The sequence below is a fragment of the Oryx dammah genome, unplaced genomic scaffold, assembly GCF_014754425.2.
Source record: "Oryx dammah isolate SB20612 unplaced genomic scaffold, SCBI_Odam_1.1 HiC_scaffold_1, whole genome shotgun sequence".
Classification (NCBI taxonomy): domain Eukaryota; kingdom Metazoa; phylum Chordata; class Mammalia; order Artiodactyla; family Bovidae; genus Oryx; species Oryx dammah.
In genome coordinates, this window is record NW_024070185.1 from 7,872,327 (window position 1) to 7,897,526 (window position 25,200).

At 41.0% G+C, this 25,200-nt stretch overlaps 1 protein-coding gene across 1 annotated transcript in view; it reads right to left on the minus strand.

The window, feature by feature from the left end:
- Positions 1–24,986, minus strand: part of MTMR9 (myotubularin related protein 9) — a 65,585-nt gene extending 40,599 nt beyond the window's left edge. The window contains exons 1-2 of the mRNA XM_040233886.1: positions 24,374–24,986; positions 1,184–1,292 (exon numbers count right to left, since the gene is read on the minus strand). Coding sequence (XP_040089820.1) covers positions 1,184–1,292; positions 24,374–24,555 — 291 coding nt within the window. The 5' untranslated portion in view covers positions 24,556–24,986. The remainder of the gene's footprint in view (positions 1–1,183; positions 1,293–24,373) is intronic.
- Between the last annotated feature and the right edge of the window lie 214 nt (positions 24,987–25,200).

Sequence of the window (25,200 nt, forward strand, 5' to 3'; positions counted from 1 at the left end):
AAAGCAGAAAGAAAAATACTACATGCCATTTTCTCAGTACCATAACAGTTCTTCTATTTCTGCTTTTTTGTTTAGAAGCCAAAGGAAATCCTAGTTACAGGTTTAAGCCTTTCTGCCTCCATTTAATAGTTAAGCCAAAGGCAGTTATTCTGCACACAAAGCCCATATTAGGCACTAAAAGACAGAAGGAAAAAAAACCTCAATATGTCTCTATAATTATCTAGAAAATACTATAAACATAAAGTTAACTGCTATAATTTAGTGGTAATGATTTAAAATAAAGCAATTTTAAAAATGAGTGTATACCAAAATAGTTGGTTAAAGTGGGAAAGAAAATAGTGTCCCTTGGACTGCAAGAGATCCAACCAGTCCATCCTAAAGGAGACCAGTCCTGGGTGTTCCTTGGAAGGACTGATTTTAAAGCTGAAACTCCAACACTTTGGCCACCTCATACGAAGAGCTGACTCATTTGAAAAAGACACTGATGCTGGGAAAGATTGAGGGCAGGAGGAGAAGGGGATGACAGAGGATGAGATGATTGGATGGCATCACCGACTCAATGGATACGGGTTTAGGTGGACTTCGAAAGTTGGTGATGGACAGGGAGGCCTGGAGTGCTGTGGTTCCTGGGGTCACAGAGTCGAACACAACTAAGTGACTGAACTGAACTGATTCAATTTAAACACTAAATTATCCAAGTAAAATTTCTATTATTTGTAATCTGGATATATGTTCACTATCATTTCTATAAATATAAAATGAACACATCCTATCTCAAGCAAACATGATATATGGAAATTCAAATTTACTAAAAACAAACAAAAGACTACAATCATTGGTGATAATTACTTGCTTTACAAAAGAAGTAAGATTTTCAAAAAGTCTCAACATTTATAAACACACAATGGAATATTATTCAGCCTTAAAAGGGAAGGAAATCCTGTCACATGCTACAACAGATGAACCCAGAAGAATAAGTAACATTAATAACTGCTCTAAGTCAATAAAATCTTTTTACATTCCTGTAACAATGATTCAGGGTAAGGCTTTGCATTCAGTCTTCCAGATCGGAATCACAGAATATGACTCAAATGATATTTATCTAAAAAAGAAACATAAGAGTTACAGTGAATCAGAAAATAAAGTTCCTTCTTTTATCACATTTTATTTCCAAAACACTTACCTCAATGGAACTGGCTATATTCAAACATTCTTCCATTCCAGGAATATCCAACTGAATAATTCGAAAATCCTTACATTTTATGATGATGGTACCCAGTGGTCCCACAAATCTATAAAAAAAAACATAAATTATGCTTAAGGACATATATACTCCCAACTCAAAGTATATGATTACTTCTTCAAACAGAGATGGTTAGTCGTAATCACCAGCTGTACAGGCAGGTCTCGTTTTATTGTACTCACTTCACTGAGCTTCCCAGATAGTGTGCTTTTTAAAGACTGAATGTTTGTTGCAACTCTGTGTCCAGCAAGCCTGTTGGCGCCATTTTCCTAGTAGCATTTGCTCACTTCTCTCTGCATCACATTTTGGTAATTGTTACAATATTCCAAGCCTTATTATTGTCGTTGCTATTTTGTTATACTTGTCATGGTGCTTTGTCATCAGTGAACTTTGAATTACTACTGTAGCTGTTTTGCGGCACCAGTAACCATGCCCATATATGAGAGCAAACGTAACTGAGAAATAAGTGTCTTCTGACTGCTTCACCAACTGGCTGTTTCCCCATCTCTCTCCCTCTCCTCAGGCCTCCCTATTTCCTTAGACACAACAATATTGAAATTAAGCCAATTAATAACTCTATAATGCCCTCTAAGAGCTCAAATGAAAGGAAGAGTCACACATCTCACTTTTATATCAAAAGCTAAAAGATTAAGCTTAGTAAGGAAGCCATGTCAGTTGAAATAGGCCAAAAGTTAGTCCTCTTATGCCAAATAGTTAGCAAGTTGTAAATGCAAAGGAAAGTCCTCAAAGGAAATTAAAACTGCTACTCCAGTGAAAATAAGAATGATAAGAAAACAGAAAAAGCCTAAGTGCTGATAGTAAGTTTTAAGATCAGTCAGCCGTAACATTCCCTTAAGTCAAAGCCTAGTCCAGAGCAAGGCCCTGATTCTAATTCTCTAAAGATGGAGACAGGAAAGAAACCTATGAAAGAAAAGTCTGAAGCAAGCAGAGGCTTGTTTATGAGATTTAAGGAAAGAAGCTGTCTCCATCACATGAAAGGAATGCAGCAAGTGGTGATGTAGAAGCAGCAGCAAGTTATCCAGATACAGTTAAGGTAATTCATGAAGGTGGCTGCATCAAACAACAGATTTTCAATGTAGACAAAAGAGCCTAGGGCTTTCCTAGTGGCTCAGTGGTAAAGAATCCAGCTGCCAATGCAGGAGACAGGGGTTCGATGCCTCGTCCAGGAAGAGCCCACATGCTGTGAAGCAGCTAAGCCTATGCACCGCAACTACTGACCCTGTGCCCTAGAGCCCGGGGAGCCGCAACTGCTGAGCTCCCGTGCCGCAACGACCGCAGCTTGTGCACCCTAGAACCTGTGATCCACAGCAAGAGAAGTCGGCGCGATGAGAAGCCCCTGCTCGCCGCGACCAGAGAAAAGCGCAGCCCAGCAAGGAAGACCCAGCACAGCCAAAAATACATAACACTTTAAAAAAAGCAGCCTTATATTGGAAGAAGATGGCATCTAGGACTTTAACAGCTAGAAAGAAGTCAATGCCGGGCTTCCAAGATTTTAAGGGCAGATACACTCTCTTCTGAGGGGATAATGTGGGTGGTGAAGTAAAGCTGATGCCAATGCTCATTTACCATTTCCAGAGTCCGAGGGCCCTGAAAAATTATGTTAAATCTACTCTGCCTGTGCCCTATAAACGGAACGACAAAGCCTGGATGACAGCACATCTGTTTACAACAGGGTTTAGTGAATATGTTAAGCTCTCTGTTGAGATCCACTGTTCAGAAAGGAAGATTCTTTTCCAAACACTACTACTCACTGACAAGGCACCTGGCACCTCCTGTGTGATGGAGACATACAACGACATGCGCGTTGTCTTCATGCCGGTTAACGCAGTGCCCCTTCTGGAGACTGTGGATCCGACTTGATTTTCAAATATTACTTAAGAAATACATTTCATTAGACTATAGCTGCCATACATAGCGATTCTTCTAACGGAACTGGGCAAAGTAAATTGAAAACCTCTGGAAAGGATTCACCATTCTATATGCCATCAAGAATATTTGTGCTTCACGGGAAGAGGTCAAAATATTAACATTGACAGGAGTTTGGAAGAAGTTGATTCTAACCCGTGGATGACGTTGAGGGGTTCAAGACTTCAGAGGAGGAAGTCACTGCGGATGCGGTGGAAACAGCAAGAGAAACAGAAGCAGCATATGAGGATGCGAGTGAACTGCTGTGGTCTCGTGATAAAACTCTAATGGATAAGGAGTTGAACCGAGCGTTTTCCTGAAACGGAGTCTACCCCTGGTAAAGACTGTTGAGATGACAACAAGGAAATCTGAATATTACGTAAGCTTAGCTGATAAAGCAGCAAGAAGGTTTGAGAAGACTGACTCTAATTTTGAGGAAAGTTCTCCTGTGGGAAAAATGCTATCAAACAGCACTGCACGCTTCAGAGAGATTGTTCATGAAAGGAGAGAGTCAATCAATGTGGCAAATTTCTCTCTTGTCTTATTTTCAGAAAGTGTCAGAGCCACCTCAACCTTCAGCACCCACCACTCGGATCAGTCAGGGTTCATCAGCATTGAGGCAAGACCTGCCACTGGCAAAAAGGTTACAACTCGCTGAAGGCTCAGATGATCACTGGCATTTTGTTTAGCAATAAAGTATTTTTAAATTAAAATATAATTTTTTCAGATATAATGCTATTGTACAGTTAACAGACTACAGTATAGTGTATCACAACTTTTATATGCCTTGGGAAACCAAAAAACTCACGTGATTTACTGAGGCAGTCTCCAGACCACCAAACATGCAACACCTCTGCTGCGTGGCTGTATTCAACTTCCTTCTCCCTTATTAGTTGAATGGAGGAACAACCTCATGCCTCCATCATTCAAATCTGAGCCATGAATTACTTAAAATACATATATTAAAAAAATTTTAATATATAAAGTCATTCACACTAGGCCAATTCATTCAGTGGAGATTATTAGGAGTCTTACTTCAAAGAATAAGAAAAATAAATCTGTAGTTGATGTATTAAGTATTTGTATAGAGCTATTTCTAAGCATAGAAAACCATTCATTTCAGAATTTACTTCCTTCCAAATTTGCAACAGTTGATTTGAAAAATAAATATCCTTTTTTCCCAGTCTTTAAAACCTATTAACTTGCAATATCTATTATAAGTCAAGGATAACTACAGAGTAAATGCTATATCTAATCATAAATTTTGTTATCAGTAAGTTTTGAATAAATTTATTTTACCTTAGTTGGGATTTTTGTCTTCCTTTTCCTGTTATTTTCTTTTGTCTACACTTTTTGATAGTTCTAATTTTCCTTTCGCTTTGCCACCAATTGCCCCAATTCTTTCACATTAAAACTTGTGAATATTCCCTAAACTATGATTTCTTATACTGATCCAGAATTGGTAATTTTATTTATACAGTGCCTAATTTAGGAAGAAAACTCCTACAGCTACTCTTCCTGAGTTCTGTAAATACCCCCATGCCCAACATCACTGCACTGTGAATTTGGATAAGCGAAAGTTATCAACATGGGTCAAATCCTAGCAAAGAAAATTCCATCAGATATCCACAACTGATCAACACAGTGGAATGCCTCTTATAAAGTATATTTTGAAAATTCATATTCTTGTCACTTCCACTTCTGGCAAAGTTTGAATTTCAGGGACCATATTTACTGTAGTACCTGAAACAACCAAAATAAGGAAGCAAAATATGAGAACTGTTTTCAAGACACTGAACTTCAAACAATTTTTAAGACACCAAAGAAAGATCTCTGGGAGATGAGAAACAAGATGAGTCTGATGACTGCCCCAATGTACTGTTTTGAGATTTTCCAAGTTATAGTGTCGGGAGAGAAGATTTGGGTGGGGCTGATAGTCTGAGAAGACCATCTATACTAGGAAAGAAGGAAATTAATGAAGAATATTTGGGTCTCAAATTAGTGACCTCAGATTCCACTATACTAGAAATATACCAGCAAGTTGAATCCAAAGCAGAAAATATTAAATAACAAAGATAAGAGAGGAAAAAATTGATGAAAGAGACAAGAGAAGACTGTGGGGAAAAACAAAGCAAAAATGACTGCTTCAAAAGATCATTTAAGACTGATAATCTTCTAGCCAGACTGATCAGGAAAAATGAAAGTCACAATCTAACAATGTCAGAAATGAGAGAGGTTACAATCACATAGACTCCACTGACACTAAAAAATACTAAGGGACTATTAGGAACAATTTTATGCCAATAAATTCACAACGTAAATGATATGGACAAATTCCAAAGAAGACACAAACTACTAAAGATCATTCAAGGACAAATAACCTAGTTAATTCTTTATCTGATAAATAAACTGAAATTTTCACTAAAATGTTTCCCACAAAGAAAACTCCAGTCCTGGGTGGCTTCACTGATGAATTCCATAAAATATTTAAGAGACATTTACTTCTCAATTCACATCTAAAGTCTGGCATTTTCCTAATACAAAAACCAAAGACATGACGAGACAACTACAGACCAACAGCCCTCATAAACTAGATATAAAATTTCTAAACAAAACATTACAAGGTAAATCCAACAATACATAAAAGGATAATCATGAGTAACTGAGGTTTATTCCAGAAATGCATGGCAGTTTTAACAAAGTAAGTTACTGTATTAAACTGAAAAAGAAAAACCATATGCTCATCTCAACAGATATAGAAAATGCATGACAAAATCCAACAGCCATTCAAGATTTTAAAATGAAACAAAACAACCCAACTCTCAGCCAACTAAGAACAGAAGTGAACTTCTTCAACCTAAAAAACTGCATTTACCAAAAGCAACTCTACCACTAAGAGTATACTTAATGGTAAAAAGCTGAATGCTTTCTCACTAACTCCAGGAATAACACTAAGATTTCACTCTCATCACTTCTATTCAACACTGTGGAACCAGGGGCTTCCGTGGTGGTCCAGTGGTTAGGAACCTTCCTGGCAATGCAGGGGACACTAGTTCGATCCCCGGTCTGGGAAGACCGCACATGCTGTGGAACAACTAACCCCGGGCCCCACAACTAGTGAGCCCCGCTCTACAGCCTGTGAGCCGCGACCACGGAGCCCACGTGCCGCAGCTGCTGAGGCTGAGCGCTCTGGAGCCTCGCGTTCTGCAAAAGAGAGGCTGCCACGGGAGGAGCCTGTGCACCGCACTAAAGAGTAGGCCCTGCTAGCTGCAACTAGAGAAAGCCCATGAGCAGCAACAAAGACCCAGGACAGCCAAACGTTTTTTTAAAAAAAAGATTTTTTTAAAATAAAAACATTGTACTACCAGCTACACCCAGTGCTACAGGGCAGGAAAACAAGATAAGTGGCATCTAGGTTGAAATGGAAGAAATAACACTGGTTTTAGTTGTAGATAACAACTGCCTATTTAGGAAATCTGAAGAAAATTATTTTTAAAAAAGCTATTCAAGTAAATGAATTTAGTAAAGCTGAAGGATACAAAAATATACAAAAATCAATAGCTTGCATATCAATGGCAGGCTAGTAAGCAAATTATTTGCTCTCTCTAGAAATAAGCTGGCTTCCCAAGTGGCTCAGTAGTAAACAATCGACCTGCCAAGAAGGAGACTCAAGATCAACCTCTGGGTTACGAAGATCCTTTGGAGAAGGAAATGGCAACTCACTCCAGTATTCTTGCCTGGAGAATGAGAGGAGCCTGGTGGGCTACAGTCCATGGGGTTGCAAGAGTGGGACACGACTAAACAACAACAAAGCAACAATAACAAAAGAAATTAGCTAACCTTGAGAGTGGCAAGCCCTAAGATGGCAATGTGTCATAAAATACAGGAAGTTAAAAACTTGATTAATACAAATAAGGAATAGGAAGTTGAAACTGTAAAAACACCACTTGAAATAGCATCAAAATATGAAAGACATAGGAGAAATTCTAACGAATGATGTAAAAGACCTAGAGTGAAAAATATAATACACTGCTGAAAAATATTTGAGACCTAAATAAGACAAATAGAGTAACAGATTTGTTCATAAGTCAGAATACTCAATATTAAGATGTCAGATGTTAGTTCTCACCAAGTTCATTTATCAACAGATTCACCACAATCTGGATCAAAATCACAACTGGCTGGGACTTCCCTAGTAATCCAGTGGTTAAGAATCTGCCTGCCAGTGCAGGGGCGATGGGTTCAATCCTGGTCCAGGAAGATCCTCACATGCCATGGAACAACTAGGTCAGTGTGCCACAACTACTTAAGTGAACAGTAACTGCAGCCACGGAGTCAAAAGATGCTTGCTTCTTGGAAGGAAAGCTATGACAAACCTAGTCAACATATTAAAAAGCAGAGACATCACTTTGCTGACAAAGGAACGTATACTCAAAGCTATGGTTTTTCTAATAGTCAGATACAGATGTGACAGCTAGACCATAAAGAAGGCTGAGTACTAAAGAATTGGTGCTTTCAAACTGTGGTGTTGGAGAAGACTCTTGAGAGTCCTCTGGTGAGCAAGATCAATCCAGTCAATCCTAAAGGAAACCAGTCCTGAAATTCACTGGAAGGCCTGATGCTGAAGCTGAAGCACCAATACTTTGGCCACCTGTGATGTGAACAGCTGACTCACTGGAAAAGTCTCTGATGCTGGGAAAGAATGAAGGTGAAAGGAGAAGGGGGTGATAAAGGATGAGATGGTTAGATAGCATCATCAACTCAATGCACATGAATTTGAGCAAACTCTGGGAGATACTGAAGGACAGGGGAGTCTGGCATGCTGCGGTGCGTGGGATCCCCAAGAGATGAACATGACTTAAGGACAGAACAACAGCAACACATTAGAGGATCATACATCATGCTCAAGTGAAGTTTATCCCAAGAATGCACACATTCTTCAAAACACACAAATCAATCAAGTTGACATACCATGTTAACAGATGAAAAAATAAAGATCATATGGTCATTTCAACAGATCCAGAAAAAACTTTTTGACAAAATTTAACACCCATTTATGATAAAAACTCCAGAAAATGGGCACAGAGGGAACCGACCTCAACATAATAAAGACCATATATGACAAACCACAGCAAACATCATTCTCAAAAGGTGAAAAACAGTAATGAAAGCATTTTCCCTAAGATCAGGAGCAAGACAAGGATGTCCACTCTCACCACTCTTGTTCAACACAGTTTTGAAAGTCCTGGCTCCGGCAATCAGAGAAGAAAAAGAAATAAAAGGAATACAAATTGGAAAAGAAGAAGTAAAACTGTCACTGTTTGCAAATGACATGTTACTATCCACAGAAAATTCTAAAGATTCCACCAGAAAACTACTGGACCTCATCAATGAGTTTGATAGTTTCAAGACACAAAGTTAATGCACAGAGCTGCCCTGGTGGTCCAGTGGTTCGGAATCCACCTGCACTGCACGTGCTGCAGGTTCAATCCCTGGTCCAGGAAGATCCCATGCATCATGGAGCAACTAAGCCTGTGCACCACAAGTACCAAGCCAGCACTCTAGAGACCGCAAGCCACAACACTTGAGGCCATGCAGTGCTTCAACCGAGCCCCACGAGCCTAGAGCGTACGCTCCAACGCAAGAGAGGCCACCGCGATGAGAAGCCCAAGCACTGCAATTAGAGCGCCCACACGCAGCAACAAAGACCCAGTGCAGTCACAAATAGATAATGAATGCACGGAAAGAGAGAGTAAGGAAGCAATCCCATTTACCATCACAACAAAGGAATGCAATACCCACGAATAAATCTACCTAAGGAAAGAAAAGACCGGTACTCAGAAAACCACAGAATACTGATGAAAGAAATGAAAGCGGACACAAACAGGTGAAAAAATATACCATGACTGATGCCGAAGAACTGATGCTTTTGAACTGTGATGTTGAAGACTCTGGCGAGTCCCTGCACTGCAAGGAGATCGAACCTGTCAATCCTGAAGGAAATCAGTCCTGAATATTCATTGGAAGGACTGACTGAAGCTGAAGCTCCAATTCTTCGGCCACCTGATGCCAAGAACTGACCCATTATAAAAGACCCTGATGCTGGGAGGGATTGAGGGCAGAGGAGAAGGGGACGACAGAGGATGAGATGGTTGGATGGCATCACCGACTAGATGGACACGAGTTTGAGCAAGCTCTGGGAGTTGGTGATGGACAGGGACGTCTGGCGTGCTGCAGTCCATGGGGTCGCAAAGAGATGGACTCAACTGAGCAACTGAACTGAACTGCTACTACCCAAAGCCATCTACAGATTCAATGCAATTTCTATCAAAATTAATGGCAGTCTTCAGAGAATTAGAACAAAAAAATTTATAATTTGTAAGGAAACACAAAAGACCCCGAATAGCCAAAGCAAAGTTGAGAAAGCAAAACAAGAGATGGAGGAATCAGGCTCTGCAATTTCAAACTACGGTACAAAGCTACAGTAATCAACAGTACAGTCCTGGCACAAAAACAGAAATATAGACCAATGGAACAAGATAGAAAGCCCAGAGATAAACCCAAGCTCGTGTGATCACCTGATCTATAACAAAGGAGGCAAGAATATACAATGGAGAAAAAACAGCCTCTTCAATAAGTGGTGCTGGGAAATCTGGATGGCGGGAATGAAATTAGAACACTCCCTAACACCATACACAAGAATAAACTTAAAATGGATTAAAGACCTGAATGTAAGATCAGATACTACAAAACTCTTAGATGAAAACAGAAAAAAAAATCACTCTTTGACATAAATCACAGCAACATCTTTTTTGACCCTCCTTCCAGAATAATGAAAATAAAAACAAAAAATAAATAATTGAGACCTAATTAAACTTAAAAGCTTTGGCACAACGAAAGAAACCATAAAGAAGAAGACAACCCTCAAAATGTGAGAAAGCTTTTGCAAACAAAGCACTGACAAAGGATTAATCTCCTTATATACAGACAGCGAATGGAGCTCGCTCTCTCTCTTTCTATACATATAAAATAATCCAATCAAAATGGGCAGAAGACCTAAACAGACATCTCTCCAAAGAAGACATACTGATAGCTAACAAACACAAGAAAAGATGCTCAACATCACTAATTATTAGAGAAACAGAAATCAAAACTACAATAAGGTATCACACCTCACATCAGCCAAAGCGGCCATCTTCAAAAAAATCTACAAACAATAAATAATGCTGGAGAAGGTGTGGAGAAAAGGAACCCCCTTACAGTGTTGGTGGGCATGTAAACTGGCACAGCCACTGTGGGGAACAGTATGGAGGCTCCTTAAGAGCCAAGAATCCCACTATTAGGCATACACCCTGAGAAGAACATAACCCAAAAAAACCTAAGTATCCCAAGGTTCATGCAGGTGCAGCCCTGTTTACAACAGCCAGGGCATGGAAGCAACCAAGATGGCCATCGAGAGATAAACGTGTAAAGATGACGTGGTACAAATAAACAGGGGAATATTACTCAGCCATAAGGTGGAATGAAACTGAGTCAGTTCTATTAAGGTGGAGGAACCTAGAGCCTGTCATGCAGAGTGACCTGAGTCAGAAACAGAAAAACACACATTGTCCATTAATGCATATACAGGGAGTCTAGAAAAATGGTACTGCTGAACTATTGCAGGGCAGGAACAGAGGTGCAGACGGAGAATGGCCTTGTAGACACAGCCGGGAGGGGCAAAGGGGGGACAAATTGAGAGAGTAGCACTGACGTATATATGCTCTCGTGTGTAAAACTAGCCAGCAGGAAGCTGCCCTAAAGCCCAGGGAGCGCAGCTCAGGGCTGCTCTGCGATGACCCTGGGCGGGCTGGGGGTGAGAGGGGAGGGATGGAGGGGAAGGGTGGGGAGTGGGGGGGGGGGAGGGGAGGGGGAGGGAGGGTTCACAGAGGGGGCACAGGTATACATATGGCTGACTCACGCTGTACAGCAGACACTAACACACTGTAAAGCAATTATATTCCAGTAAGCAAAAAATAAATACAAAACAAACAATAAATAAAATTCACATGGAAGAATTCTCTGGTGGTCCAGTGGTTAGGATGTTGTGCTTTCACTGCAGCAAGTGCAGGTTGAATCCCCGGTTGGGGAACTAAGATCCTACCAGCTGCACTGCGTACCCAAAAATAAGTAAGTAAATTAAAACAAATTCACAAGGAAATGCATATGACTTCAAATAACCAAAACAACTATGAGTAAGAACAAAATTGGATATCTAACACTGTATAATTTAAAGATCCTTTAACATTGTGGCAGCAATGGCATCAAACAGACCAACACAATAGAGAAGAAAGTCTAGAAATATATTCACTTATATATGGACAAAGGAGTGCAAAACAATTCACTGAAGAAAGGGCAGGCTTTTCAAGAAATGGTGCCACAACAATGAGATAGCAATATGGAAAAAAGACTTTGGATCTTTGTAAGAACCATACACAAAACCAACTAAAAATGAATCATATATCCAAAACCCCCAAACTATAAAGCTTCTAAAAGAAAACATGGGACAAAATCTTTGTGACCTTTGGTTAGGCAAAGATTTCTTAGATAAGATCTTATGAGCCCAGTCTACAAAAGAACTAAAAATTGTATGTCTTTAAATGTTTGCTCTCTGAAAGACACGGTTGAAGAGAATAAAAAGACAAACCACAGATTGAGAGAAAACATTTGTGAATCTTATATTTGATAAAGGAATTATACCACAATACACTTAAAAACAAACAAAAACCTCATAACTCAGTGAAAGCAAAGGACTCTGGAAGACAGTGGAACCAGAAGAAGTAAGAATCTCTCTTCCCACCTGGATAACAATTGCGCTGCCAGAATCCCTCTATGTAACTACTTTGGAACTCTCATGTCTATTAAACTTCTAGGGAAAGACTTGGATAATAAACTGCAGTTAGTTTTGGATAAATTCAGCTCTTAATAAAAGAGCAGCTACCCATTCCCCAGCCCTAGCCCAGTGGCAGGCAGCTGTCCACATGTTGCTAGAGCAACACTTTATAGGAGCCAAGACAGGAAGAGAGGACCCTGTTCTTCAAACACCAGAGATCTGTGCTATGATCGCTGATTGCTGATTCTGATCACAGAGGTGCAAAGAGGCAGGCAGCCACTGTTGTTGCGATTTCTGCCACTGTCGTAAGCTGCCCCCACCTCCAATCGATGACTTCCAGTCGGCTTGCTCCTCACTTCTCTTCATTCTTCACTTTTCCTCTTTCAGGAACCAGACATTAAAGATCAGGACATTTGAAAACAACTGTACATTTAGGGAAAATTAAGAAGTAACTGTGACTGAACAAACCCAGGCTCAGAAAAGACCTGAGAAAATCTTAACTTTATACCTCAGGCTGATCCCTTGCATAGAGACATCCCATAACAGTCAAAAAAACAAAAACAAAAGAAACCCCCCAAAACAAAAAACATCAAATCCCAAGGAAGAGGGAAAATCTGATCTCCAGAGTCACCACATTACTAGGTTCAAATGTCCAGTGCTGAGCAGAGGAAAAAAAATCACAACGCAGAGAAATAAGCAGGAGAACACGGCCTCTTCAAAAGGTGAATATAAATCAACAGAAACTGTCTCTGAAAAAGACCTCATGGAAGATGATGTATTAGACAAAGACTAAAACAACAGTCTTAAAGATGCTCAAAAAGCTAAAGGAAAATGTGGGTAAAGTCAAGAATATAATGTGTGAACAAAATGGGAACACTGATAAAAGAGATAGAAAACCTAAATGGAAACCAAAAAATTCTGGAGCTTAAAAGTTTTAAGAACTGAAATGAAAAGTTCACAAGAGGGATTCAAAAGCAGATTCCCAATAGGCAGAAGACAAAAATTAGCAAACTTGAGGATTAGAAGATAAGACAATGGAAATCATCAAGTGTGAAGAACAGAAAGAAAAAAGATTAAAGAAAAATGAACAGAACCTAAGGGACCTATCAGATACCAACAGGCCGACCATCACACACAGTGGGAGTTACAGAGAGAAAAGACAGAGAAAAGGGCAGAGAGAACATCTGCAAAGACAATGGCTGAAAATTTCTCAAATCTGCTGAAAGATGTGAATATGAACAAGCAGCTCAATGCAGTCCAAGTAAGATTAACTCACAGAGACCCACAACAAGAACTCAAGAACTTTGGACCCAGAGGACAGTTGGCTGATATATTCAAAGTGTTAAGGAAAAACTGTCAACTACATATCTGATAGCCTGCAAAACTGTCCTTCAAAAGTGAAGGAGAAATGAAGGCATTCCCAGATAAACAAAAGCTGAGGGAGCCTCTGACCACTAGACTTGCTCTACAAGAAACGCTCATGGGAGTCCGGCAAAGTGAAATGAAAGGGCACTAGACAGTAACTTGAAGCTGTATGAAGAAACAAGATTTCAAAAGGTAAATACACGGGCCATTATAAAGGTAGTATTACTATAACTATGGCCTATAACTGCATGTTTTATTTTATACATGATTTAAGAGATTAATAACTTTTTAAAGAAACAGATTATGCCCTCAGGCTCAAAGCATAAAGACATAATTTTATGACCTCCATGGAAAGGGATGGGGACAGAGCTATAAAGGAGTAGACTTTTTGTATTTTTTGAAGTGAAATTGGTATAAATTCAAATTAAGAGTATTTTAACTGTAGATGTTAAATTTAATCCCCACGGTAACCATAAAGAAAACAGCTACAGAATAAACACAAAAGTAAATGAAAAAATTTTAAACATTTCATTGCCATAAAATCAACTATACACAATAAAAGACATTAACACAGAAGATGAGGGACCAAAAAAGCTTTAAGGCATATACAGAACAAATAGCACAATGACAAATAATTAACCTATGCAAGAGGATTAAACTCTTCAATTAAAGGACAGATATTGACAGAGTGGATAAAAACATATGATCCAACTACATACTCTCATAAGAGACACATTTGTGATCCAAAGATATAGACAAGTTGAAATTGAAGGGATGGTGGAAAAAGATATTCCAAGCAAACAACAACCAAAAGACAGCAAGGAAAGACTTTACTAATGTTAGAAAAAATAGTTTATAAATCAAAAATGGTTATAAGAGACAAGGGACATTACCTACCAATAAAAGGTTCAACACAACAGGAAAGTATAACAATTATAAACATTTACACACCTAATGAAAATCAAATATATGAAGCAAAATCTGACAGAAGTAAATGGAGAAGTAGTTCTACAATAATAGACACCTTAATACCTCACTCACAGTAATGGACAGAACAAACAGATATACATAAGGAAACAGAGGACTTAATACAATAAACTAACTTTAAACTAACTAGACCTAGCAGATATACACACGCTATCCAACAGGACACACACACACACAGAAAATTTTCCAGGATAGACTGTATATGAGGCCACAAAGCAAGTCTCAAGATATTTACAAAGACAGATATGGCAGCTTTCCTGGCAGTCCAATGGTTAAGACTTTGCCCTTCCATTGCAGGGGGCATGGATTCAATCCCTGGTGGGGGGAGCTAAGCCTGCATGCCACAGAGCGGGGTCAAAAAAAAGATAGACATTATACAAAGTGTCTTCTCTGACCATATGGGATGAAGTCAGAAATCAGTAACAAAACCCAAGCCTCAGTAAATTTAAGAAAACTGAAATCATATCAAGCATCTTTCCCAACCACAATCCTATGAGATTAGGTATCAACTACAGAAAAACAAAAAAAATACAGACATATGGAGGCTAAACAATATCCTTGTAAATAACCAAGAGATCACTGATGAAATCAAAGAGGAAATAAAGAAGTACTAAGAAACAAATGACAACAAAAACACAATGATCCAAAACCTATGGGCTGCAGGAAAAGCAGTTTTAAGAGGGAGTTTTATAGAATACAACCCTACCTCAATAAAAATATCAAATAAACATCCTAGCCTTACACCTAAAGCAATTAGAAAAGGAAGAACCCCCTTCAAAAAAAAAGTTAGTAGAAGGAAAGAAATCATAAAGATCATGGCAGAAATAAATGGAAAAGAAATGAAGAAAACAATGGCAAAGATCAATAAAACTGAAAGCTGTTTTTTTGAGAAGACAAACAAGATAGATAAACCATCAGCTAGACTCCTTAAGAAAAAAAGGAACAACTCCAATCAGTAAACTCAGAAATATGAAAAAGGGGATTACAAGTGACACTGCAAAGACCCCTAAGAGACTGCTTTGAGCAATTATGTGCCAGTATGGACAACTTGGAAGAAATGCATAGATTCTCAGAAAAGTACAACCTTCTAAGACTGAACCAGAAAGAGGAAAGACGAACAGATCAGTCGTAAGCACTGAAATCAAAGCTATGGTCAGGACTTTCTTGGTGGTCCAGGGGTTAAGACTCGCACTCCCAATGCAGGTAGCCAGGGGTTTGATCCCTTATCAAGAACTAGATCCCACATGCTGCAACTAAGACCCAATTGAGACAAATGAATAATTTAAAAAAAAAAAACACAACTATGATAAAAAATCTTCCAACAAACAAAAGCACAAGGCCAGATTGCTTCCCAGGAGAATTCTCTTAATATCAAACATTCAAAGAAGAGCTAACACCTATTCTTAAACTCTTCCCAAAACCTGCAGACAAATGAAAACTTCCAAACTCGTTCTAGTAGCCCACCATTCCCCTGATACAGAAACCAAAGATATCACACACACGAAAGAAAATTACAGGCCAATATCACTGATGAACATAGATGCAAAAATCCTCAAACAGAATCCGACTAGCAAACAGAATCCAACATCACATTAAAAAGGATCATACACCATAATTAAGTGGGGTTTATCTCAAGGTTGCAAGGATTCTTCAATATACATGAATCAATCTAAGTGACATACTATATTAACAAACTGAAAGATAAAAACCATATGATAATATTTTGATAGATGCAGGGAAAGACAAAATTAAACACCCAGTTATGATTAAAACTCTCTAGAAAGTGGGCATAGAGGGAGTCTACCTCAACATAATAAAGGCCATATACAACAAATCCAAAAGCAAACAACTTGCTCAATGGTGAAAAACTGAAAGCATTTCCCCTAAGATGAGGAAAGACACAAGAGTGCGGCTTCTTGCCACTATTATAACATAGTCTTGGAAGTCCTAGCCATGGCAATCAAAGAGAAAGAAATAAAAAGAATACAAACTGAAAAAGAAGTAAACCTGTCACTGTTTGCAAATGACATGATACTACCATACATAGAAAATCCTAAAGATGCCACCAGAAAACTATTAGAGCTAATCAATGAATTTAATACAGTCACAGGATACAAAATTAATACACAGAAATCCCTTGCATTCTTATGCACTAACAAGGAAAGCTCACAAAGAGAAATTAAGGAAACAATCCCATTCATTATTGCAACAAAAAGAATAAAATATCTAGGAATAAACCCACCTAAGGAGACAAAAGCCTGTACACAAAAAAGTATAAGACAATCACGAACGAAATCAAAGATAACACAAACAGCTAGAGACACAGCACATATTCCTGGACTAGAAGAATACTGTGAAAATGCCTGAACTACCCAAAGCAATCTACACATCCAGTCAGTCACTATCAGATTACCAATGGCATTTTTCACAGATCTAGAACAGAAAACTTTACAGTTTGTACAGAAACCCTGAAGAGCTAAAGCAATCTTGAGAGAGAAAAACAGAGCTGGAGTAATCAAGCTTCCTGACTTCAGACTATACTACAAAGCTGTAGTAATCAACAGAGTACAGTCATAGCACAAAAACAGAAATATCAATGTAGATAAATAGGAAGCCCAGAGATAAACCCATGCACCTATGGGCACCTTATCTTTGACAAAGGAGGCAAAAATATACAATGGAGGAAAGAGCTTCTCTTCAATAAATGGTATTGGGAAAACTGGACAGCTACATGTAAAAGAATGAAATGAGAACACTTTCTAAAACCCTACTCAAAAATAAAATCAAAATGGATTAAAGAACTAAATGTAAGGCCAGATACTATAAAACTCTTAGAGGAAAAAAAAAAAAAGAACACTCTTTGACATAAATCACAGCAAGATCCCCTTGACACACACCTTCTAGAGTAATGAAAACAAAAACAATAAACAAATAGGATCTAATTAAACTTAAAAGCTTTTGCACAGCTAACCACTAAGTTACTTCAGTCGTATCTGACTCTGTGCGACCCCAAAGACGGCAGCCCACCAAGCTCCCCAGTCCCTGGGATTCTCCAGGCAAGAACACTGGAGTGGGTTGCCATTTCCTTCTCCAATGCATGAAAGTGAAGTTGCTCAGTTGTGTCCGACCCTCAGCGACCCCATGGACTACAGCCCACCAGGCTCCTCCGTCCATGGGATTTTCCAGGCAAGAGTAGTGGAGTGGGGTGCCACTGCCTTCTCTGTTTGCACAGCAAAGGAAACCATAAACAAGACAAAAAGACAATTCTCAGAATGGGAGAAAATAACTGCAAATAAAGCAACTGACAAAGGCTTAACCCCCAAAATATACAAGCAACTTATAAAGCTCCATTTCAAAAAAAAACAACCCAATTAAAAAATGGGCAAAAAATTTAAATAGATGTCTCTTCAAAGAAGACATACAGATGGCCAACAAATGCCTGAAAAGATGCTCAGCATCACTCATTACTAGAGAAAAGCACATCAAAACTGTAATGAGGTATCACCACACCAGTGAGAAGGGCCATTATCAAAAGGTCTGCTAACCAAAATGGAGAGGGTGTAGACGCCCTGTTGATGGGAATGTAAACTGATACAACCACTATGGAAAACAGTATGGAGGTTCTTTAAGAAACTAGGAATGAAACTACCATATGACCCAGCAATCCCACTACTGGGCATATACCCTGAGAAAATCATAATTCAGGAAAACACACGTACCCCAATGTCCACTGCAGCACCATGTGCAACAGCCGGGACACAGTAGCAGCCTAGATGCCCACCAACAGGTCACTGCCCAAAGAAGATGTGTGCACATATGCAACGGAGCATTACTCAGCCGTAAAAAGGAATGGAATTGGGCCATCGTAGTGATGTGGATGAGCCTAGAGTCTGTCATACTGAGTGAAGTAGGTCAGAAAAGAGAAAAACAAATACTGCACATTAATGCATATATGCAGAATCTAGAAAAATGGGACCTATTCGCAGGGCAGGAATAGAGATGCTGATGTAGAGACTGAATTTTTGCACACAGCAGGCGGAAAGAGAGGGTGGGACAAACTGAGAGTACAACCGACGTACGTGCACTGCCAGTGTAAAACAGACAGCTAGTAGAAAGCTGCCGAATAACACAAGGGGCTCAGCTCGGTGCGCTGCCAAGACCTAGAGGCGTAGGGTGGGGGCGGAGGAAGACTCAAGAGGTAGGGCACACACAGATACTTAGAGCTGATTTATGTTGTTGCTCAGCAGTAATTAAGACAATATTGTAAAGCAATTATACTCCAAATTAAAACTCTCAAATCGTGAAAATTAATAATTTTTAAATAACAGAGCAAAGAACAAATCACAAGGGAAATTATAAAGCACAGACAGAAATGTGAAAACAAAAACACAATATTACAAAACTTATGGGATGCAGCCAAAGCTTTATATATTACATATACATATATGCATAAAGCCACTTGATGTATGAGAAAATCAGTCAAGGACAGGCTGTTAGACGATGGTTTTAGGAAAACTGGCTTGCTGGATGGAGGAAAAAAACAAAGTTGGATTCTTATCACACTTGAAATGAATGTAGAATCAAAATGGACTAAAGATCTAAAAATGAAGGGTAAAACTATAAAGCTAATATGGAAGAAAATCTAGGAGAATATTCTAGTAATGCAATAAGGAAGGACTTAAGTAACACTTAAAAAGCACAAACCACAAATTATTGAAAGATTTAGCATTAAAATCAAAGACTTCTCTTTAACAAAGGGTACCCACCCAAGAGTCAACAAACGGGTGAAATATATGGAGAAGATATTTGTAATGTCTAAGTGAAAAATTAATATCTACAGAATATATAAGGAGCTGGCCAGAAAAAAAAAAAAAAAACCAACAACCCAGTTTCTAAAAGTGGGCCAAGGAAATTCACAGGCAGTCCACAGAAAGGAGAAAAAAATTTAATGATTTGCTAACAAATCATTGCCCTTCTACAATCTATTTTTTGCCAGCAACCAGAATCATCTTCTAGAAGTCTATCAACTGCTACACTTTCAAGGTTTCAGCTCTCCAAGGCTCCCCATGAAAACCAGCCCAGTGGGCATATCAGGCCCTACACAATCTGGCCACTGCTGAAATGTCTGCCGTCTCCCTGTGCGCACTACCCTCCTGCCACACTGGCCTTTCTCCTTCCTCCGACATGCCAGCCACGCTCCTGTCTCAAGTCTCTGCATGCACACTCTACTAAGAAATACTTACTCACTGGTAACGAGAGAAGCACAAATTAAAACAAGAGAGACACCATTTCCCAGTCATCATACTGGCAAAAACTTGAAGGAGAACAATACCAAATGTTGGTAGGAACATGGTAGAAATAAGAATCATGGTGGGAGGGGCCAAAGTGGAACAGGCATTTGGAGAGTCTTCTGGCATTCTCTGTGAGGTGACCCGCGCATCGGCTTTCTGGCTGAGCCCACCCTAGGCACGGTCTCAGAGAAACTCAGCTGAAGACTAAAGGGACCTGAGTGAGGACGTTTACCAGAGCTGTTAGATTGTAGGGAGCTGGAGATTATCTAGAGGGTGGGATAAGTGAACCACTGTAGGCACTTTGCATGGCAGGCTACGTCCATGGCAGGCTACGTCCATGGCAGGCTACGTCAGACACAACTGAGCGACTAAGCCCAGCACAGCACAGGCACTCTGGAATTTAACACTGTGATCAGAAGCAGTGAGACAGATGTACATACAGCAATATGAAGAGAACTTGGAAAAAGAGTACTGAGTTAAAATGGTGAGAAACAGAACAAGATCTACAACATAATCCTACTTCGGTAAATTGAACTCACACACGCACACATGTGCACACCTACACACACCAGTGCTCTATAGTTTATAGTGATATACACCTATCTGAGGACAAGCTGCAACAGTGGACATAGTTGCCTGTCGTGCTTGAGGACAAAGTGGGAAGAGAGAAAATTAAGGCTGCAGAAGACCAACAAAAACAAAAAGGCTTTGTAATGAGCCCATCATGAAAACGGTGAGTCATCAACCGAGGAGGAGTAACTCAACTTTCTACCATAAAAATAAAAGATATGCAATAACTGTAAACCTTGTGTACAACCTTGTCTGTGGAAGGGATTAAATAAAATTCTGCGAGCACTGTACACGGACATATTCTACAAGCATGTCAAACACTCAAATATCCTGGATAGGAGAGGGGCTTTCCTCCTCAGGGGAAAACACAGAGGTTCGGGGAGGTTGAGCGGTTGGCCCAAGGACACCTAACGAATGAGAGGCAGGGCTGGAGGAGGCAGCGCAGCTCCTGCTGTTCCTCTCACAGCCCATTCACAAAGTCACAGCAGCTAAACCTTCGAAATACATCCAGGACCTCCCTGGCGGTTCAGCCTTCCACTGCAGGGGACACGGCTTCCATACCTGGTCTGGGAGGATTCCAAGCGCCACGGAGCAACTAACCCTAAGCGCTGCGGCTGCTGAAGCCCGCAGCCCGAGAGCCCGCGCTCCGCAACAGGAGAGGCCACGGCGGGGAGGAGCCAGGGCTCCGCAAGCAAGAGGGGCGGCGGGCAGCAGTGAAGACCCAGTACAGCCCAAATTAACAAACTGACAAAATACACCTCAAACCTGACCACGGTTGATCACACTACTTCTGCTTCCACTCGTAAGTCAGCATCATCTTTCACCTGAACTACCCAACCGTCTACTGGGCCTTCTGCTTCCACTCTTGCCCTTCTACCATCCGTTTTCTGCCAATGACCAGAATCATCTTCCAGACATCCATCAACTGCTACACTTTCATGCTTTCAGCTCTGCAAGGCTTCCCATGAAAACCATCACAGTGGCATCTCAGCCCCTGCATGATCTGGCCACTGGTGATCACTGCAAACACAGTTTCTGTGGTCGCCCACTGCCCCTCGTGCCCTATCCCGTGCTCACTGCCCTCCTGCCACATTGGCCTCTTTGTTCTTCCTCCCACATGCCAGCTGTGCTCCTGTCTCAGGTCTCTGTATTTGCATTCCCTTTGGCTGGAGCTTGGCTGGAACGCACCTTCCTGATATTTAGTGCAGGCTTCCTCCCTTCATTAATTCAAAAGTCACTTGTCCTCTTGAACATTCCTTCTAAACACACTGCCTCCAGGCACTCTCCATCCTCACATCTGACTTTTTTTCCTTCCTAGCACTTACTACCTGATGCTGTTACATATTTATTTGTTGGTCTAGCTGAATGTCCATCTCCTCCCCAGTATACAAGCTCCTCATCTGTCTCAGCCACCACTGCATGTCCACAGCCCAGGCAGTGCTCACCATACAGAAGACACAAGGAAGTAACTCTTCTGAAAGCAACAACTCAACAAACTCGGATCTTACCACCTAGCTCACGTGCTTTCCATTACATCATGCTGCTTCCCAGGTAAAAGTGTGTGCAATCTGTCATTTCTCTAAGGATTAAAAGGTCCTTATCTTAAACATTCATTTAAGCCCAACCAGGCCCAGCATGTGGTAAATGCTAGGTAAATATCAGATGACAAAACAAAACAAACCACAGGAAGAGATAAAAAAGAAAGAAAAGAGTTGATGGCACGGAGAAACTCTAATTTGTATTCTATGTCACCACTCTCCACTCAGTGGTTAAGTCTTTTATTTCCTAAGTGCCTACCTGCCCATGCCACAGATAGGAGCTTTGATGGAGATAAAAATTAACCAAATTCCTGCCCTGGCTTCAAGGAGCTAATACATACGTAACTATCAAAACACAAATTTTAACAAGTATTTATGAGAGAGGTATAAAGAGCTATAGGATTTCAAGGGGAAGAGGATTACTTTTATTTGTGTGAAACGAGTGGCAGATTGAAATGGTAACGAGTGGCAGATTGAAATGGTTAAACTGAATACTGATGGATGAATAACGGCTGGATGATAGCCTATAAACCTCCTGCAAGGCAAGAGCTATATTTTATTCATCATGCTGTCTTTAATGTTTCACAAAATGTCGGAAACATAAGGCATTCAATGAATGTTTAACAAATTTGGGAGGCGCAAGCATTCGAGGCAGAAGGAAGAGTGTCAGTAAAATACAGACGTGAGAGAATGCAGGACACGGATGAACCAAAATGAAAAGTGAGGACTGACTGGTAAAACGGGTTCAGGAAAGAGAATGGCAAGAACTCACCAGGGAAAAGTAGATTAGGGCTAGAAAGAGGACTGCCAGACACGGCAGACTAAGGGGTCTGCCCTGGGGGTTCAGCTACAAAGAATCTGCCTGCCATGCAGGAGATGAGGGCTCCATCCCTGGGTCTTCAAGATCCCAGGAGAAGGAAACGGCAATCCACTCCAGTATTCTTGCCTGAGAAATCTCATGGACAGAAGAGCCTGGTGGGCTACAGTCTACAGGGTTTTAAGAGTCGGACTTGACTGAGTGACTAACCACAACCACCATGAAGGCAAAAAAGGAACACTGAAAACTTTTACACAGGAGGTGATCTCAGGAGTCAAACAGGAGTCTGCTGCTTGAAAATAAATCTATCATCACTTTACTCATATTGTTTAACTTTTCCTATTAGAAATAATTTTCTTTTAAGGCATAACCACTTTGGGAATCTTCTTCACCTCCAAATTCTCCTGAGAGCTAACAAAAAAAACTATTGTCATTCATTTATACTTTAGTCTAAGTTGGATGACCAAATTACCTTCTGGCTAAAGTACACAAAACCATTGGGGAAATGGTAATTTTGACTACAGATGAACTATAACTTTTAGCCTCTTGAAACACTACCCTGGAAAGAGAGCCTGGGGTGCAAAAAAAAAAAAAAAAAAGTCAATTAATTAATACCTTTGTTTAAGAGCCTATTCTGTTCTTTGCAAAAGCACTGAGAGTAAAGAAAATAAAACACATTCTAATCTTCCAAAAGACGCTTACTCCTTGAAAGAAAAGCTATGACCAACCTAGACAGCATGTTAAAAAGCAGAGATGTTACTTTGCCAATAAAGGTCTGTCTAGTCAAGGCTGTGGTTTTTCCAGTGGTCATGTTTGGATGTGAGAGTTGGACTGTGAAGAAAGCTAAGCACCGAAGAATTTATGCTTTTGAACCGTGGTGTTGGAGAAGACTCCTGAGAGTCCCTTGGACTGCAAGGAGATCCAACCAGTCTATCCTAAAGGAGATCAATCCTGGGTGTTCATTGGAAGGACTGATGTTGAAGCTGAAACTCCAATACTTTGGCCGCCTCATGCGAAGAGTTGACTTATTGGAAAAGACCCTGATGCTGGGAGGGATTGGGGGCAGGAGGAGAAGGGGACGACAGAGGATGAGATGGCTGGATGGCATCACCGATTCTATGGCCATGAGTTTGAGTGAACTCGGGGAGTTGGTGATGGACAGGGAGACCTGGCCTGCTGTGGTTCATGGGGTCGCCAAGAGTCGGACACGACTGAGCGACTGAACTGAACTGACTGAATCTTCCAAAATGGGAAGTCTTAAATTGATGATCCAGAAGGTAAGAAACAAGGAGAAATATGATAAACTGAACATTTCCGAGAGGAGGGGAGAAGGGTTTGTGGAATTTAGACACTATATACTGAATTCTTTCAGTTTTCCTCAAAAGTTGCAAGTAAAGACTTTGTAATCACATTCACTCACAACTTCATGAACTATGATCGGCAATTAACATTCAAGGAATATGATGGTGCAAGGAAAAGAAATTTAAAATGAAAACGTTGCAAATCCATCCAATTAGTGTTATGTACCAAAAATGATAATCACGGTAACAGCCACACGGTAACCCAATCAGAATGAATGGAAACCCGGTATCTCAATTGGATGGTTTCAGCTTTCTAAAACTCAAACCCTCAGTTTAGGCCAGAGCGAGGGTCGTTCTGCTGACTGGTTGGGCGAGGGGACACAAGGAAAACGCTAGGACTGGTTTCCGCAGACAAGCATCTGAGTTGCGCGCAAAACAGGGGATGGACGGGACCAGCACTCACCGCTTGTCGATGGCGTCGATGTTTGAATGGAGAAGCCACAGCTCCTCTGTGTTGTCCTGCCGGGAGGAGAGGATCAGGTGGTGGCCAGTCAGACACAAGGTCCCCTCGACGGGCGGATAGAAAGGTCGGTGCAGCACCACATTATCCACCCGAGGGGTCTTGATCAGCTCAGCAAATTCCATGTTCTCCAGCGGCCGGAGCCAGGGGACTGCGGAGTCCCAGAGGCGCAGAACGGTTCCACCGCTCCTGGGCTGAAGGCACCGATCCCGCGCCCAGCAGGCAGTAGGGGCGGGACCCGGGCTCGGAGGCCGCGCCCCGCCCCAGGCTGGGGAGGGCGCGGCGAGGCCTCTGGCCACTGTCACTGGCCCGGGGAAGGCCCGGGCTGGGCCAGGCTGGGCGCCTCTCCAGCACCTCTAAGTAACCTCAGGCCCAGGACTTGGGCAAAAAGAAAGCTCTGCGACAGGCCCAGCCGCTGCCGCCTCCACCTTGAGATCTGGCTTCGGGTAGCCAGGCTGAGAGAAGGAGAAGGCCGCCCAGGGCTACTTTCCAAGTCCAAGACGCTAAGGACTCCTGGCGGAAGTAGCTACTCACAGCGGGAACTTAAAGCAACTCCGGGCGGAAGCGACGGACTGAAAACAGGAAAGACGGGACAGTCCGACGCAGAAATTGGTCCCCACCCAGGTGCGAAGAGAATGTTTTCGGAAGCACAGCAGGAGTCGAATATTTGTGTTCCTAGCAGAAAAAGCTCTGCCTGCATGCCCTCTGCTGCGCCCGCTACTCTTACAAATATTCCATATGAGAAAATGCAGGAGAAAAAGGAACGACGA